This window comes from Dipodomys merriami, unplaced genomic scaffold (genome assembly GCF_024711535.1).
Source record: "Dipodomys merriami isolate MVZ:Mamm:240054 unplaced genomic scaffold, mDipMer1.0.p SCAF_6, whole genome shotgun sequence".
NCBI lineage: Eukaryota > Metazoa > Chordata > Mammalia > Rodentia > Heteromyidae > Dipodomys > Dipodomys merriami.
In genome coordinates, this window is record NW_027206179.1 from 36,457,838 (window position 1) to 36,476,405 (window position 18,568).

At 39.9% G+C, this 18,568-nt stretch overlaps 1 protein-coding gene across 2 annotated transcripts in view; it reads left to right on the forward strand.

The window, feature by feature from the left end:
• LOC138814047 (TBC1 domain family member 4-like) overlaps positions 1-14,934 on the forward strand; it is a 157,071-nt gene extending 142,137 nt beyond the window's left edge. For both annotated transcript variants that reach the window (XM_070002817.1, XM_070002819.1), the window contains 7 exons: positions 72-230; positions 2,469-2,627; positions 5,365-5,609; positions 7,100-7,259; positions 9,370-9,539; positions 10,493-10,669; positions 12,528-14,934. In XM_070002817.1, the coding sequence (XP_069858918.1) occupies positions 72-230; positions 2,469-2,627; positions 5,365-5,609; positions 7,100-7,259; positions 9,370-9,539; positions 10,493-10,669; positions 12,528-12,761 (1,304 nt within the window). In that variant the 3' untranslated portion in view covers positions 12,762-14,934. The remainder of the gene's footprint in view (positions 1-71; positions 231-2,468; positions 2,628-5,364; positions 5,610-7,099; positions 7,260-9,369; positions 9,540-10,492; positions 10,670-12,527) is intronic.
• Positions 14,935-18,568: the final 3,634 nt, after the last annotated feature.

An 18,568-nucleotide genomic window follows, 5' to 3' on the forward strand; every position in this document is an offset into this window, starting at 1 on the left:
TTACATTACTTTTTTTTTTTTTTACAGACACATTGGTTTTTAATAAATATGTTTTATTTTTATTTTTTCAGCAAGAAGAGATGAACTCCAGTCCAGAAAAATTAAGTTAGACTATGAGGAAGTTGGTGTGTGTCAGAAAGAAGTTTTAATAACCTGGGATAAGAAGCTGCTAAACTGTAGAGCTAAAATCAGATGTGATATGGAAGATATCCATACTTCTCTTAAAGAAGGTATTTGCGATCATTTCAGTGATTTATGTTTTATTGTGCTGGTCCCAGGGCTTGAACTTAGGGCCTCATGCTTTCACTTGTCTTTTTCACTTTTGCTCCACATCTCCCATTGACTAGAGAAATAAGTCTCATGGACTTTTATACCCAGGCTGGCTTCAAACCATGATGCTTACATCTAGCCTCCTGAGCACCTGGAATTACAAGAGTGAGCCACCAGCACCAAGCAGTAATCTTTTTCAATCAGAGAAGCCTCAGGGGTTTTTGAAATTGTGTACAGCTCAGACATAATTTTATCTTTGTGATGTTCTTCTAAAGAGATGAAAATAGGATGTGAGGGCGATCTGGCTGCGACATCTGTCACCCCATTGATCGCCAGGGTTGATTCAGCTGATCTGGCTGGCTAGGCCGGTGTCCCCTTCCTCCCTCACCGCTCCATGTGCGTCCCTCCCGAAGCTGCGCGCTGCTTGGTTGAAGAGGTCGACCATCCCCGATAGAGGAGGACCGGTCTTCGGTCAAGGGTATACAAATAGCTGCGCTCCCCTGCTAGAACCTCCAAACAAGCTCTCAAGAGATGAAAATATCTTATTTTGGCCTGTGGTTTGGTGATTTGATTAATAGGGAAATGGCAGTGCTGGAGATGCTGATCCTGGGGTGGAAATAGATCTTGTTTTAAAAGCCTGTGATATGACAGTGGCTCATGCCTGTAATCCTAGATACTTGGGAGGCTGAGATGGGGAAGAATGTAGTTCAGAGCCAGCCCAGTCATACACAGGAGACCCCTTCTCAGCCAATAGCAGTGTCCAGTGGCATTCATCTACCTTCTCAGCAAATGGAAGGCTGAGATCAGGAACATTTTGATTCCGGGGAAGCCTAAGCAAAACATTTCTTGATACTCAGTGACAGAGCTGGGCATGGTGGTGCACATCTGTCATCTCAGTAATGAAAAGAAGTGAAAAATAAGAGGATTGAAAAAAAAGGGTTAGAGGCTTTATTGAACAGGATTGCACCTACCTACCAAGTACAAGGTCGTGAGTTCAAACTCCAGTCCTGTCACAATATATAAACATATAAAAGCTTGTGTTCGTGTGTAAAACCATTGCACAGGTAAGTTTGGGTTGATACATTTAGGATTTATTTTACAAAGTATTACTTTTATAAGCTTCCTAGGTTGCTGTGTTGCTTTGCAGATTTATGAATCCTAAGGTTTTTCCTTGAATTCATGTGGGCGATAAGACAGTGGTTAGTAGATGCAGTAAATCCCTTGTTAATTGCTTATTGCTTACAGAGATTTTTAGGGTGTTTAGGCTCCCAGTCCATAGGGATGCAGTTCAGACTTTGCACAGTCCCTCCTTCCTCCATCTCTCTTATCTTCTGTTCTGCCTCTACCTACCCTTCATAGAGATAATCTATGTGTGTCTGTGCGTCCTGGGCTAGCTCTTGTCCAGGACTCCCTCCACCCTTTCCACCTTCCCGCCTTCCTGCCTTCCCACCTTCCTGCCTTCCCGCCTTCTCTGCCTTCTTTGCCTTCTCTGCCTTCTCCCATTCCCCGTTGCTGCCTCTCTCACCCTCTCCTGTCCTGTCCTCCTCTTTTCCTGTCTTCATTCTACTGCCTGTAAGGCCTTCATACACTCAGCTTCCGGGGGTGACTGTTATCTACACTCACAGCCTGGAGATCTCTCTTCTCCAGAGCTAGATTTCTGGCCCAGCATTTTATGATCACATAAGAATGCTATGCAAACCTCTTCTCCTGAGTTACTTGTTGATGACCGATACTTAGAAATTATAATACGGACATGAGCATCTGTGGCTACCTTCCAGGAAGATTCATGAGGGAGAAGAAAGTAGAATACATTTAGGGGTTTCAGAAACACTGTTGCTTACCAGCTACATGAATAGGGTAGATGGCTTCATCTCATCCTGTCTGGGCTTTGCTATGTGTAATGTGGGAATCATAGCAATGGCTTACCTCGCAGGGTTGTGTTTTGAATGGTTGTACTCTCAAGGAGCTCAGTCAGTGTGGTGGGGGTTACTGTGTGTATTGTGTCATTATTACAGTGACTTGAAGACTGTCTGGCAAGATGGTGGCCCTTTTAGGATCTAACTTGCCACCCTATGATTCTGTCAATGGACTTTGCTGTGTGGTGGGAGGTGATGCGTACAGCAACCTAGGTGATCACCCGATGGAGAAACTTCCTTCCACAGTTCAAGGCCTTGCGTTTTGTATTCCTCTGTCCATAGGAGTTCCTAAAAGTCGACGAGGAGAAATTTGGCAGTTCCTAGCTTTGCAATACCGTCTGAGACACAGGCTGCCGAACAAGCACCAGCCCCCCGACACCTCCTACAAAGAACTTCTCAAGCAGCTCACTGCCCAGCAGCACGCCATCCTCGTGGATCTGGGTAGGTTTGTCACACAGTGGCTCCTTACAAAAGTAAATGGGCTCCTGGGTTTTGTGTGTTGGTTGATATGGATGAAGATCTATGGGCATCTGCATAGTTTCTGACCTTCTTTTCTGGGGTAAGTTGTCTCTGTATCTAACTGGAGATACTATATATGCCTGAGTAGAAAATGAAATAAAACTTTTTTCTCTCTGGGCTGGGAAGGTGGCTCAGTGGTAGAGCACTTGCCTTGCATGCCTGAGGCCCTGGGTTTGATTTCTCAGCACCACATAAGCAAAAAGAAAAAAGCCGGAAGTGGTGCTGTGGCTCAAGTGGTAGAGTGGTAGTCTTGAGCTGAAGATCTGAGGGACAGCGCTCAGGCCCAGAGTTCAAGCCCACGACCGGACCCAAAAAAAAAAAAAAAAAAAAAAAAAAAACTTTTTTCTCTCTGAAAAAAGCAATCACTGTTTTGTTCGGTGGAGTGATCTCAGTCGCTGTAGTCTGAACAACTATCTTTTGTGTAAATACAGTATTACATTATAATCAGTGCTGGCTTTGTAACAGGTCAGATGGGCACCAAAATAGGTCACAAAGGCATATCACAAGTTTCTATGGGGTTGGAGGTGTGGCTCAGGTGGTAGGGCACCAGCCAATGATCGAGTTTCTGACAGAAAAAAAATTCCTAAGCTTTTTAGATGTCACTTTTAAAAGTGAGAGTAACAGAGAGGGTTGTATATGGCCACAAGTACACATATACAGAGAGGTAACGGAGAGGAGAGGAAAAGAGAGGAGAGAGAGAGACAGAGAGAGAGACACAGAGAGACAGAGACAGAGACACAGAGAGACAGAGCGGGGGGGAGGGAGGGATGGAGAGGGAGAGTTAGGTATGGTCATTCACTTCGGAGACTGAAGCAGGAGGATCATGAGTAGTTCAAAGAGTAGTTACCTGTCTAGGGTCTCACAGAGAATGGATTGTAGCAGGTAAACCTGCAGGCAGGCAGTTGGGCCCTACCTACTCCTTATGTGAAGGAAGAAAGGGCAACTTTCCAGGCCTCAGGGAAAAAAGGCAATATAATGCTTATGCTAACACCACTTACAGGATGCAGGGTTCCTCACCTTAATGCTGTAGTGTTTGGTTCTCAGGGTGTGGGGAGCGTTTCCCACAACAGAATCTCTAATTTGCTGGATTTCACATAAGCTATGAAAAGTAAAGATGGAATGATTTAAAAAAATATTTTTCTCTATGAACATTATCATCTACATTTTATTCTCTTAAACGATCTAAGAATTGAGCATGGGTGTTTGTTTGATGGGTAGTCCTAAAAATGAAGCTGGAATCAGCCTCTTGGATAGACAGTGTATTTATAGCTGACTTGAGCAAAAATATTAAGGGAGGAAGGAAGAGGGTAATATGAAAACTTGCTTATCTGACTCTACTTGTTAGATAGCTGTGTTTCTGCATGCTTCTGTTAATTTCTCATTTCTCCTCATTATATTGTAGATTTCATCTGACTAGTTCCTGGGGGAAAACTTAATCACTTTTAAACCTCTGTGGTAGAAATGATTTTGAAATCTGACACTCTTGCAAATTCTGATGCATGGAATTATTTCATAGGGAAGCTAACATTGCCTTCATTTCTGTATCACAAGAAAGTACCAAATATTATATTCCCAGCCTTGGGGGAGGGATGAGTCAGTTTCAGTACCAAGTCCCAGCTTTTTAGTGAGTTTATTTGCTAGCTGATGATAATTCTTTATCCAAAGTTATATCTATACAAGGGAATTTATTTCAAGTTAGCTTGATATTGTGTCTTTTTAATCCCCTTTTGACCTAAAAGCAAATATTTCCTACATGATAGTCTACATGTAAATACAAATCAAAACATATCCCTCTAGTGTCCTCATAAAAAAAAAGAAAGAAGAAGCAAACAAAACCGAGAAGTAATCTGCTTATGATCTTTCAAGATTTCCTGAGAATAATCTCATATCTCTTACAGGATTCAGTTAGAGAATGGTATTTTGAATGTGCCTTGATTTAAATTCAGAATTAATTTCGTATTCCTTTCTCCTGCAATCTCTGCTGGTTATATTGTTTATGTATGATTTTTAAATTGTGTTTTATTATTTTTGCTAGAAAGAAGAGCTGCTTAGCATTAACTGCTTTTATATCATACAGGGGAAGATAAGAGTGGTAGTTTGGCAGTCAGAACTTGGGTTGTGTGTGTGTGTGTGTGTGTGTGTGCATGTGTGTGTGTGTGTGTGTGTGTAAGACACAGAGAAAGAGAGAGAGACAGAAACAGACACAGAGAGGGAGAGGGAAAGAGAGAAAGAGAGTGCCATGCACGAGATAACTGGAAGTCATTGGCTCACGCCTGTAATTCTAACTACTCAGGAGGCTGAGATCTGAGGGTCATGGTTTAAAGCCAGTCTAAGCAGAAAAATCTGTGAGACCTTTTTCTCCAATTAACCAGCAAAAGGCTGGAAATGGAGGTGTGGCTCAACTGATAGAGTTCCAGACTTGAGCAGAAAGGCCAAACAAGAACTTGAATCCATGCGCCCTACTTGAGCCCTACTACTGGCACAAAACAAGAGACAGGGAAGGAGGGAGGCAGATAAAGGGGACAGACACTTGAAGCATACATCACACTGACGGAGGATGAGAATTCATTTTTCCTGGAGCTGTCTCAGTTGCGTCTTCACTGTGATCTCTAAAGCACTGGATCATCTCAATAGCATTTCACCTTCTTTTCCCCTGCAGGAAGGACATTTCCTACTCACCCCTACTTTTCAGTGCAGCTAGGCGCAGGGCAGCTGTCGCTCTTTAACCTCCTGAAAGCCTATTCTTTGCTGGACAAGGAGGTGGGCTACTGTCAGGGGATCAGCTTCGTGGCTGGAGTCCTGCTTCTGCACATGAGCGAAGAACAAGCCTTTGAAATGCTGAAATTCCTCATGTATGACCTGGGCTTCCGCAAGCAGTACCGGCCCGACATGACATCTCTCCAGGTGAGGCAGGCAATGTTCCGAGAGGGACACAGAAGGCTTTAGCACAAATCATGGCACCCGTCTCAGTTTAGACTTCAGGAAGTTTTGGATCTGTTGTCTAATGGGTAAAGGTGTGGGTGGGTTTCAGCTCACTCTATTGAGTGTGGGAATTGGGATGTTGCTAAATGCGTATGGTTTTTGGATACATAGAACGATTCTTTTTTTTGGGGGGGGTGGTCATGGGTCTTAAACTTGGGTCTTAAACTAGCTGTCCCTAAGCTCTTTCACTCCACCACTTTTAGCCACAGTGCCACTTCTAGTTTTCTGGGAGTTAATTCGAGCTAAGTTTCATGGACTTTCCTGCCTGGACTGGCTTCGAACCACGATCCTCAGATCTCAGCCTCCTGAGTAGCTAGGATTTCAGGCATGAGCCCCCAGCGCCCAGATGGAGAACAAATTGATGACTATTCTTAGGGTTTTTTTTTTGACAAGTCAGAATAACCATAGACTGTATTTTTTCACTTACTATTTTGGTCCTGCTGGAGTGGGCCCCATACTTTGCCAGACAAGTGCTCTACTTTTCAGTCTCTATTTCCCCCTTATTTCTGAACAGTTCACCTACATCTTATACTGGATAGAACAGACAGCCACTTTGGTAGGGAGTTCAAAAGCTCTGTTCAGAAACAATAAATTGGTGACTATCAGTAGATTTCAGAGAACAAAAAGTATCTGAATAGAATTTGATTTGAAAGGAAGATACAGCTATCAGTTTTAAAAGGCAGTGATTTTTCCATTTAAAAATTTCTCTTGAGAACTGGTGGCTCATGCCTATAATCCTAGCTACTCAGGCAGAGATCTAAGAATTACAGTTGAAAGCCACCTCAAGCAGGAAATTTTACAAGACTTTTATCTTCAAATAGCTGGAAGAGGAGCTGTAGCTCCACTGGTAGAGCACTAGCTTTGAGCAAAAAAGCTCAGGAACAGTGCACAGGTCCTGTGTTCAAGTCCTAGTACTGACATACACACACACAAAAATTCTCATGATTTTATGGTGACAAAAGCTTTTGTAAGTCAGCTACTGGTGGCTCACACCTGGCATCCTAGCTTCTCAGGAAGCTGAGATCTGATGATTGAGGTACAACGCCAGTTTGGGTAGAAAAGTCCACAACACTCTCATTTCCAATTTCCCAACAACATGCTAGAGGTGGATAGTGCTCTACCACTTAAGCGATTCCTCTACTTCCAGCTGTTTTTGGTAATCAATTGGAAATAAGAGTCTCGTGGAGTTTCCTGATTGGGCTGGCTTCAAACCATAATCTTCAGATCTCAGCCTCCTGAATAGCTGATGGGTGAGAACCACCAGTGTCTGGCTAAACCATAGTACTTTTCTTATTTACTTAGTATATGCAAATTGTTATTAAAAATTAGAAAAGCAAAATTAATATTTAGTACATTGACACTTACGTTAATCTATACTATTTCTTTTTTTTTTTCCTCCAAATGAACTTTAGATTCAAATGTACCAGCTGTCCCGGCTCCTTCATGACTACCACCGAGAACTCTACAATCATCTGGAGGAAAATGAGATCAGCCCCAGCCTTTATGCCGCCCCTTGGTTCCTTACGCTCTTTGCCTCTCAGTTTCCATTAGGATTTGTAGCCCGAATTTTTGGTAAGAAATGGCTAGGTTCACCTGAGACACAGTGTTGCTTAAGCCAAGGATGTATGTCTAGCCATATGGTACCTTGACTCTTCTATCATAAAAACTGCAATTCTGTCAAATTGCTGGTGAATTGAAGAAATGGTATTGTTTTTAAGATAAAGTAGAATGGGAAAGAATTGTGCGTCTGTGTTTTAGCAGTATTGGAGATCTTAATTTCAATTCAGGTTTAAATAAGCTTAATATATGTTTTAAAAAAATCAGGAAGAGGGTCATGCCTGTGTAATTTTGCAGATTTTTTTCTTTGTGTGTGTGTGTGTGTGTGTGTGTTTTCCCCTCCTTCTCCGTTGTCTTCTCTAACTTGGATTTAAAACACAGAGAATTATGTGTCAGTGGAAGTACTTATTTATTTATTTATTGTCAGTCATGGGGCTTGAACTCAGGGCCTGGGCTCTGTCCCTGAGCTTTTTCACTCAAAGCTATCACTCTACCACTTTGAGCCACATGGCCATTTTTTGTTTTCTGATGATTAACTGGAGATAAGAGTCTCATGGACTTTCCTGCCCAGCTGGAAGTATTTATTTTTTATGTTATTTCTAGTGGTATTCCTTGCTGTTTTTATTGTTGACAGGGTCACTTTAGTGGTATTTCTTTGTAGAAGTGACTTGTGCCAGTGGAGGGTAGAGTTGTATATCTCTGAGACCAGCTAGTAGAGAGACAATCACTAAATACCACTGGGCATGTGGTATCTATGTAGTTCCGCTCATGGTGTTTGGCAGTAGGAAAAAACAGAGTGTGACAGGTTTGTGCTCCCTTTGGGAGCCCTTTAATCTATTCACAACTATTTAATTAGAAAAGTCTAAAATTTAAAAAAAATCTCTATCTTAAAAAAATAAAACAACCTGTCAATCAATAAACACCACTATTTACTAGAGGTTTGACACCTGATTCTCTGAGACCACCTGTACTTTCACATTCTGCCAATCTGTCTGGTAGAGTCTAGAGTTAGAGTAGTACTTTTTCTCATCTGATTTAGGTTATTTTTGTTGTTGTTTTTCTTCTAAAATTTTTTAAATTTGTTGCTTGATTCATTACATAATAAATTTCTCCTTGATTTTCTCTTATAAGACTTTAAATAGAGGGGGTAACAATGTTCAAGAGGAAGTGTACTCATTACCTCACTCAAAAAAAAAAAAAAAAAGACTTTAAATAGCCAGGCACTGGTAGCTCATGCCTGTAATCCTAGCTACTCAGGAGGCTGAGATCTGAGAATCACGGTTCAAAGCCAGCTTGGGTAAGAAAGACCCTGAGACTCTTATCTCCAGTTAACTGCTAGTAACCTGGAAGTGGTGCTGTGGCTCAAGTGGTAGAGTGCTCACCTTGAGCTGAAGAGCTAGGAAAGGTGCCAAGGCTAGAGTTCAAGCTCCATGACCAAAAAAAAAAAAAAAGATTTTAAATAATTCTAATTGTTTTTAGTGTTCAATTATTGGGGAAATTGTAAATAGCAGTTGAACATTTAAGGATTTACCTAGTCTTTGTCATTTGCTATTAAATACAAATAATACATAGACATATACATATAATTTGTCTTTTATCCCCTTAATCTTATCTGAGATTTTTAAGAAGTAAGGGATATACAAGTACTTGTTCATATGTTTCAGTCATATTAATTTGTGTATGGGCTGTTCATTGGGCTTCAGGGCTTTGAGCTCTCACTCAGATTTTTCTGTTCATGACTTATGTTCTACCACATTCATCGAGGCCAGCTTTTTGCTAGTTAATTGGAAATAGAGTCGCTTGAAATTTTCTTCTCTGGCTGGCTTTGAGTTGTGATTCTCAGATATCAGTTTCCTGAGTAATGAGGAATATAGGCATGACCTACAAGCACCAGCTTCATATTAATTTTTCTTTAAAGTAGATGGTTTGACCAGTTTTCATTTGCAGAATATTTTCTGGTTCTGCTATAGCTGTAAAACAAATACTTTTCCCAAAAAAGTCTTTGCAATGATACATAGCTTTTAAAAAATTATTTATTGGAATAAATTGTCCAAAAGAAATTCAGTTCTATTTATATACAGGCATGTCTTATTTTTGGTTATGCAAATTATATCTCTTCTTTTAGATATGATTTTTCTTCAGGGAACTGAAGTTATATTTAAGGTTGCACTCAGCTTACTGAGCAACCAAGAGACACTTATAATGGAGTGTGAAAACTTTGAAAATATTGTCGAATTTCTCAAAAGCACGCTTCCTGATATGAACTCCTCTGAAATGGAAAAAATTATTACCCAGGTAAAATTTAAGTGATCATAAGATTATATGGCAGTTTTCTATTGATTATCTGGTAAAGCTTTAGTACCAAAAAATATAGTTTTTTATTGACAGATCTTACTGTTTTCAGGGTTGTTTTTACTTTTTATGTTTGTTTTCTTCAGTGCTGAGGATTGAATAGGCAAGTTCTCTACCACTGGCAACATCCCCAGCTAAAGAATGTTATATTTTACATTAATCAGATGCATTTGAAACTTCTAGATTGTGATATTTTCTATGTAGCTATGTACAGGAAATGTAGTTTAGAGCATTACATGAAGAGTTTTTCAGAAATCCTTCAATTTAAAGCAATGCTAAAACCAAAGATAGAATCAGAGAATCAGTCATACTTGACTGAAGAATAAAATGAGGTCCACTGTCTTTGTAATATTATGAGCTGTCCCGTAACACACACAAGCAACAACATAGACTTTGGAATTAGAAGGTACTTTATGTTTTCAATGACTTTCCTTATCAAGAAATCATTTTTTATTGTCAGTGGCTGTTTATTAGTTGTTTCACTTGACATACCACTCTATTCTTCTGAGTCTGTTTTCTCAGCTCCAAAATGGCACAGATTGATCCAAGTTTTGTAAAGCTTAAATAGGAACAGGGTCACCTTCAATGATTCAAAGGAAGGAACCATTCCAGCCACGTGGACAGGGAATCCAGTCATTAGAACCTGAGGGAGGCGGTTCCATCCCTGCCCCCATATATAATAAGTGGTTGGAGCTAAACCTGAAGTCCACCAGTGTGCACAGATTGTTTTGTGGCTTGTGTATATAAAAGACTGGCCTCTGCAATGCTTGGTAAGAAATGTATGCATTATCCTGCCCATGTAATTGTAGCCCCTCTGTACAGTATGTTCTCAAATAAAATAAAATAATATTAAAAAAAAATAAAAGACTGGCCTCACCCCTGGTGTTTGTATGCAGGTTTTTGAGATGGATATTTCCAAACAGTTGCATGCCTATGAAGTGGAGTATCATGTGCTGCAGGATGAGCTGCAAGAATCGTCCTTTGCCTGTGAGGACAACGAATCTTTGGAGAAGCTCGAGAGGGCCAACAACCACCTGAAGAGGCAGAACATGGACCTCCTTGAAAAGTTACAGGTACAGATGGGTATGGTGGTGGATGCCTATAGTCCCAGTTCTTAGGAGGCGTGAGTGTGTGTGTGTGTGTGTGTGTGTGTGTGTGTGTGTGTGTGTGTGTGTGTGTGTGTGTGTGTGTGTGTGTGTGTGTGTGTGTGTGTGTGCGCGCGCGTGCGCGCACATGTTAGTACTAGGGCTTAAATTTAGGACTTCAGGCTCTCAATTGGCTTTTTTTCACTCATGGCTGGTGCTCTACCACTTGATCCATTTGATCCACTCTACTTCCAGTTTTTTGTTGGTTATTTGGAGATAAGTGTCTCTTAGAGTTGTTGGCCCAAGCTGGCTTTGAATCGAGATTCTCAGATCCCAAACCTCCTGAATAGCTAGGATGACAAGTGTAAGTCACTGGTGCCTGAAGACATGCATATATTTTTAAATTAAACTTTTTTTGATGCACAAAATCCAGTATTTTGTGTGCACCAGACAAAGGTTCTACCAGAGAACTACAACCCTAGAACCCAGTAGTTATATTTTTTGAGCAACCTAAACATCTTAATTTCATGTAGGTTTACAATATTGTTTCAAAAACAATAATGAATAATAAAATAGTAATAACTATAAATAATTACCTAATAATAATTAAGTAATTTGATTCAATTGGTTAATCATGAATTTGAGGCCTGGCTGAAAATATAATAAAGATCCAGACTGTTCAAAAATATTTTTTTCTTGCCAGTTATGGGGCTTTAACTCCAAGTCTAGGCACTATCCCTGAGCTCTTTTGGTTCAAGGCTAATGCTCTACCACTTTGAACTCTGCTTCTAGTTTTCTGGTGGTTAGTTGTAGATAAGAGTCTCACTGACTTTCCTGAGTTGGCTGGCTTTGAACCATGATCCTCAGATCTCAGCCTCCTGAGTAGGTAGCCACTGGCATCTGGCTTGTTTAATTTTTTTTTAAATTATTTTATTGTAAAGATGCTGTACAGAGGGGTTAGAGTCACATGAGTAAGGTAATGAGTACATTTCTTTTTTTGGGGGGGGAGGGTCCAGTCATGGGGCCTGAACTCTGGGCCTGGCTGTCCCTCAGCTCTTCAGCTCAAGGCTAGTGCTCTAACACGTGAGCCACAGTGCCACTTCTGGCTTTTATTTATTTATTTTTTTGCTTATGTGGTGCTGAGGAATCGAACCCAGGGCCTCAGGCATGCAAGGCAAGCGCTCTACCACTGAGCCACCTTCCCAGCCCCATGACTACATTTCTTGTTGAGCGTTGTTACCCCCTCCCTTGTTGTTCTCCCACAACCCCTTCCTTTCCCCACCTCCCTTACTTTTCCCCCTCACCCGAAGTTGCAATGGGTCATCCTGTGTCCTTGTTTCGACATTTTGTTATTCCTCTTCCCCTCCCCAAATTAGACTAATGTGTATACAAGGTGAAGGGTACCAAAATCAAGTATAGTGAAAACAGGAGGTATACCATAGGGGGAAGAACATACAAAGGAAACAAAAAATCACATAGTACATTAAAAACAACAACAACAAAGACAGACCTCTTGTGTCCATATCTTGGGGTTCATTTCACTTAGCATTATCTTATATAATCATATATACATAGCTTTTGAGCTTTTCTGCTTATCTAATAAGATTATCCTAGATGTACACTAATTATTGCAAATGAGGGAAACCATGGGACCTATATTTCTTTGGGTCTAGCTTTACTTCACTTCATAAGAGTTTTTCCAAGTCTTTCCATTTCCTAACAAATGGAACGGTGACATTCTTTCTAATGGAGGCATAGAATTCCATGGTAGATATATAATACCACATTTTCTTGATTTAGAGGGTTGTTTTTTTTATTTATTTATTTTTTTTCTCTCCCCATATAGGTGGCTCATGCCAAAATCCAGGCCTTGGAATCAAACCTGGAAAATCTTTTGACCAGAGAAACCAAAATGAAGACTTTAATCCGAACCCTGGAACAAGAAAAAATGGCTTATCAAAAGACAGTGGAACAAATTCGGAAGCTGGTGCCTGGAGAAGCTCTTGCCAACTGTGAGATGCTGTTGAGAGACTTAAACTGCAACCCTAACAACAAAGCCAAGGCAGGAAATAAGCCATAATTCCCAACATGCAGCCTCAGCACAAAGCCCTCCTTTGCATTGGATTGAGGAAGCACTTGCATGCAGCTGGCTCACGCTGGACCAGAAACTGGAAGAGCCACCATGCACTGGTGCCGAGCCCCCGGTGAGCAGAACGTGCCAATCCTAAGCCATTGTACAGAAAATCCAGACTGATTTTTTTTCTTATGCTGCCTATGTATATATATAATATATATGTAAAATGGACATAAAGAGTTCATGCTTTCAAATATGCCGAGTAGACTTATATTTACAACAATTTTTTATTTCAGCCAGAAACTTTATGAAATTTACGCCAAAGGGAAGTTGATGTGAAATTCCCCATGGACACGTGGAAAAAGTGTTTTTTTGTTTTGTTTGCCTTTGTAGTGAAACAAAGCTAGATAACATCTATGTATATTGAAATATACTTGAAAAAAAATGAATGTATTTTTTTTCCTCCAAAGAATAGCATGTTTCACTCAAGGGTGGAAGGTGGAAACACTGTGTATCTGTCTTAAATTCAACTGACATTGTCTGTAGAGGCACATGACTGGTTGTTAGGCACAATCCTTTGGGATATTGAGGAAGGCGATGGCTTTGTGCTAACAGGATTGTGTCTCTATGAGTTTTGAGTCTAGCTAGGCCTCATTTTAGATATCCTAAGGAAAAAGCGGGACATCGTGGCTGAATCTACCCAGCTCAAGGTAAAGGATAATGTTGCTAATTTTACAGCAGTTTGGAATATCCTGGTCATTTAAGCGGAAACCATCAGGCTTCAGAAATAGAATTTTGGACCTAAATTGCAAAGATTAGTCTTCTCCCTTTTTGTTTAAATGATTTCTGCCATTATGCTTGGCTACCTTTGCCAAATGATGTAGATTTGACATTTTCCCATGCTAATTACCATGAAAGCTCTCAAAGCAGCTCTCTCTCTACTTTCAATATAAGATAAGCAAGGACAATTATGATTGATTTTTCCCAAAGATGGCGTCCTGTGTTTAGGCACTTTTCCCCGCTTAGCCAATTGACAGACTCCAATAACTTCTACATCATCTTCCCCTTTGTGAAATGTTTAGGAAATTCCCAGGAAGGGATGGAAAAGATGGCACCAGCCCAACCAAACCCTAAAATTCTATATTTGGTCTTTGAAGTGTCTCTGTGTACGAATAGCTTATTGGTGGACACTGTTGCGTGCTGGATATATATATAAGAAAAGTTAATTTTCAAAGTACCCATGCAGTCCTTCACAGCTGAGATGAATTTGTGATAGTGCCTCTGAAATGGATGTAGACATTTTGTTTTTCCAAAATGTATTTATTGTTACTGCCTTTTGTATTTGTATTTTTTATTTTTGCAGGACTTGTGGCTTCGCAGATGGATTCTTTAGGGTAGTTTTCTTCAAAGAGAGTTTGTTTTCCATAATCTGAAATGTTTCATGTAGGGTAAGCATCAAGCTCTGAGGATTTCAGAAACCCTTGATAAACCACAGAAACCCCATTTGCACTGTTAATCAGTGTGAAACCGATCATTCTTCCTGTAGATCAGCATGCTGTGTGATTTCTCATCCAACAATCAAGTCTTAGTAGCAAGTAAATTTAGTGTAACTTCTAGGTCCTGGGAGATGGTGATTCTAAATATCCCATTTAGTTGAGACCACCAAAGTATTAGTTGCTTGGCTTTCCCAAAAATGTCCCTATTTATAGGAAGGTAGAGTTAATTTTTTAAATTATTGTCTTTAAGTGTGGACAAAGGGGTTTCCATTAAACAAGTCAGATTATGAGTATAAAGGATCTTGATCAGTATTACCTCGGAGGTTTTAAAAATTCCCTATCTATAGGAGAAATACATTCTTCTTATCATAGAGTAAAATGGAATTTGCCTTATGGATGTGATACACAGGTGTTAGCCAGTGGGGCTTCAAGCTGGGGAAGGTCACTTCTTTCTGATACTCAGTTTCAACTTTATTCTGGATGTTTAGGGTCAACCTTATGAATTGCATCATGGTGTTCAGAGATCAAGGTGACTCAGATAGTCTTTTCTCTTGACAGTCAGTTTTTCTGTTTCATTTGTGACTCTTAAACATGTTACATCAACTATACTCCATATATTTTGCATCTGTATCAGATTAATGTCATGTCGAATTCATTTCCAATAAATATATTGTTGCAGTTTTCTTGGCTTCTGGGTTTTATTTTTGATTACTTCAGTGAGAGAGAGAAAAAAACAGAGACATAAACAAAACATGCATAAATTGGATTATTATTACCTAAGACAGAGATACTGATAATTCCTTCCAGTAGAATATGAAACATTAGAGGTAATTTAAGAAGCCATTATGGGGGCTGGGAAGGTGGCTCAGTATTAGAGTGCTTGCCTTGAATGCATGAGGCCCTGGGTTTGATTCCTCAGCACCACATAAGCAGAAAAAGCCAGAAGTGACACTGTGGCCCAAGTGGTAGAGCACTAGCCTTGAGCTGAAGAGCTCAAGTATAGCACCCAGGCCCAGAGTTCAGACCCCATGACAAAAACAAAAAACAAAAAACAAAAATCAAACAAAAAAACCCAAAACCATTATGAACTAGGTATTAGTGTTCATGACTGTAATCCTAGCTACTCAAGAGGATGAGATTTGAGGATCACAGTTCAAAACCACCCAGGGAGGAAAGTCCCCTTATCTTCCAGTTAACCACTAGAAAACGGGAAGGTTTAGTACTAAAGTTAGCAATAGCACATGGTATCCTTGAGAGGACTGTAAACACATTAGAGAATTCCTGCAGGATACATTCAGATCATATCTACCAGCAGCATTCTGAATTCTTTGGATGAAAATCCAATTGGAAATTGTTTCTTTATTTTCATATCCTCTTTCTTGTTGCTGTCTTGGAGAGGATCTAATAAATGAAAGGGGTAGAATAAATCTGTCAGAGTGGTTTGCCTTTGTCATTCCACAGTCATAAGAAAAGGCTTGAAGGAGTTAAAAACTGATAATAATGCACTTTCACGTGCTTTTTAAATTTTTTGTGCTGGTCTTGGGGTTTGAACTCAGGTCCTGGGTGCTCTCTGAGCTCTTTTGTTCAAGAATAGTGCTCTACCACTTTGAGCCACAGCACCACTTCCAGTTTTTGAGGTGATTAGTTGGAAATAAGAGTCTCATGGACTTTCCTGACTGGGCTGGCTTTGAACTGCAATCCTCAGATCTCAGCCTCCTGAATAACTAGGATTACAGGTGTGAGCCACCAGCACCCGGCGACAAATAGATTTTATGAACCAATTCCACATTGAATACCAAATATCCAGAGGTAGTATAGTCCTTGGCCTCAAAGAGTTGTGGTTTAAGAGGGAGGAAGGGAAGAATGGTATGCTGATGAAATCATATTGGTGAGCCTTCAAGGCCCCAAACTAGAACAAATGCGCTGGGGTAAATGGCACTTTGGGGTTAAGATCTTCTTATTACATGGAAACAAGACCTAGCAGGCACAAGTCTGATGTTGGCAAAGTGCTTTTCTCATTAATAACATTACTTCTCATGATATAAAAATATTTGTCTTTGTTCAAATGTTACTAAGATTCAACTTTTCTTCAATGTAATCTCACATTGTTTCCTTCTGGAATTGAGTTAATTTGCAAATTTAGTCATTAATCTGAGTAGAACATGTTGTTATTCAGAAATAATCATTGCAGTTAAAATTCACATTGTACTCTAATGTTTAGAGATGTCTTGGAAATAAAGTGTTTCAAAACAAAACGAGAGCATTTTCTATGTTGACTTTGACCAACTTGCTCATATTTGATTTCCTATATACATCTCTGTTGTACTTTGTCTAACAAATAGTTATTCTGTTCTACTGCTCCCTGCTCCCTCATTCAGCCTTTCTGTCGTAAATTGGGTACTTATAAAGAGAATTCATAATTCACAGTTATTAAAGCTTATGTAATTACAGCATCCATTAGTATTTTAGTAGAACTTATATTTAAAATCACAAGGCAAGGTGGTGGGGGAGGTTACCAGTGATAGAGTGAGTAAATACGTTTGGTTTTCTTCCCATCTCCCATGAAGTTAAACCTATGGTTCACTATGTATGCCTTTCGTAAGGCATCCCACATATTCAAAGGATGACAAGAATGCATTTCACTGGCTCTTTATATGAAAGGACTACAAGACAAATACATGTTTAAAAAACACTGTGTTTCCCTGTTCCTCTACCCCTCTTGAGCAGTGTTGCTTTGAAGGCATGACCATAGGCAAAAACACACTTCCAGGGAGACCATGAAGAATAATGAAGAAAGATGACAGCCATGCACTGTTTAACTGTGCAAGCTAACATTTTCTTTGACAGATATGTCAGATAACATGAGCCCAACCTCTTGCTTTTTTAGGCATTTGATGCAAGCTAGTTTATCACTAACACAACTTTACTTATGCACGAAGCGAATTACAAGGAAGAACTGGCTTCAGCCATTGCCATTCTGTGTCAATAACTATACAAAGAGTTGGTAGCCTTTGTGAGACCTGCTTCTCCCAGATCTGGAGAGCAGGGGTTCTTGTATCACTTTGGATTTCTCTCTAACTCTATTTCTGCTAAAAGGTGCTAAAAGGTAAGGAAGTTTTATGATGAAGGAAGTTTGGGAAATGATGGAGGAAGGTAGGTTGCACAAAATTCTTAACTGCTAGTATTCCAGAACCTCAGCCAGCTGCCACTTCATGGGGGCATTATGGGCTGGCCAGAGGCCACATGACCAGTCAGCCTAGGAAGCACAGGGTTGATATACAGGTAGATCAAGGTGAACTCTGGATCCTCCACTTAATCCCTATGGAACTGAGAAAGTTACCAAACTTTTTACAAGTGTATCTACATATACATACAGTAGGCTTCAATTAGGCCACTAAAGAGCCATCCAGCTGCATAATTTCTATAATCAACTAATTATTTTTCCAAAACTCTAGACAAATTACATAATGCACATGGAAAGGGAATTCTGGTTTTGCTTTCAGTCTAACTGTAACAATGCATCTTATTCTTATATTTGTGTGAGTGCATGTTTGAGTGTGTGTGTTTGTGTGTGTGTGTGCGCACGTGCGTGCACATGCATGTATGCACACACCAGTACTGGGGCTTGAACTTAGGGTTTCATGATTTTGCTGACTTTTTTCCCATTCAAAGCTGGTGCTCTACCACTTGAACCACATCCTTACTGCCTCATATTGCTTTTAAATATTATACAATTAAGTAAACAACTATAAATGTCTGCAACTAGACATGTTTTTCCCCTTAAGTAATACAAGTCAAGCTTGTGGTTAGCCTTAGGTTTCTTTTTAAAAATCAATGAGAAAGTCTGTTTCCCCTTCCTTCTTGGTATTGGCACCTAGCCATTGCTTTCTATTTATAGTTTTGCCCCCTTTTTTTGGTTGGAATGGTGAAAGAGAAAAAAAATGGTACATTCTTCTCATTTAACCAAGAAAATAAATTTTACCTTAATGTTTTGCTAATGAACTACAGTTTGTAAAGAAAAACAAAAGGCTTTGCCTTGTCAAGTATGTTTTTATAAATACTAATTTCTCAAATATTTCCTTTACAGACCTGTACCTAACTTCTGATGTTATTGTCATTCTGTGAATGAATGAAGGGTGACAGAGAAAAGCCTGTGTGGAATAAACCTTTATATTGCTATTGTGCTGTACTGCATATTCTGTGTGCTAAGTGATCAGAAGAGTCTTGTAGACAGGACAGCCTTGTAGACAGGCAGAGGCAATGCAATGTAGAGAGATACCCATCTTGCTAGATTAGTTAGGCAGTATGAATAAAAGC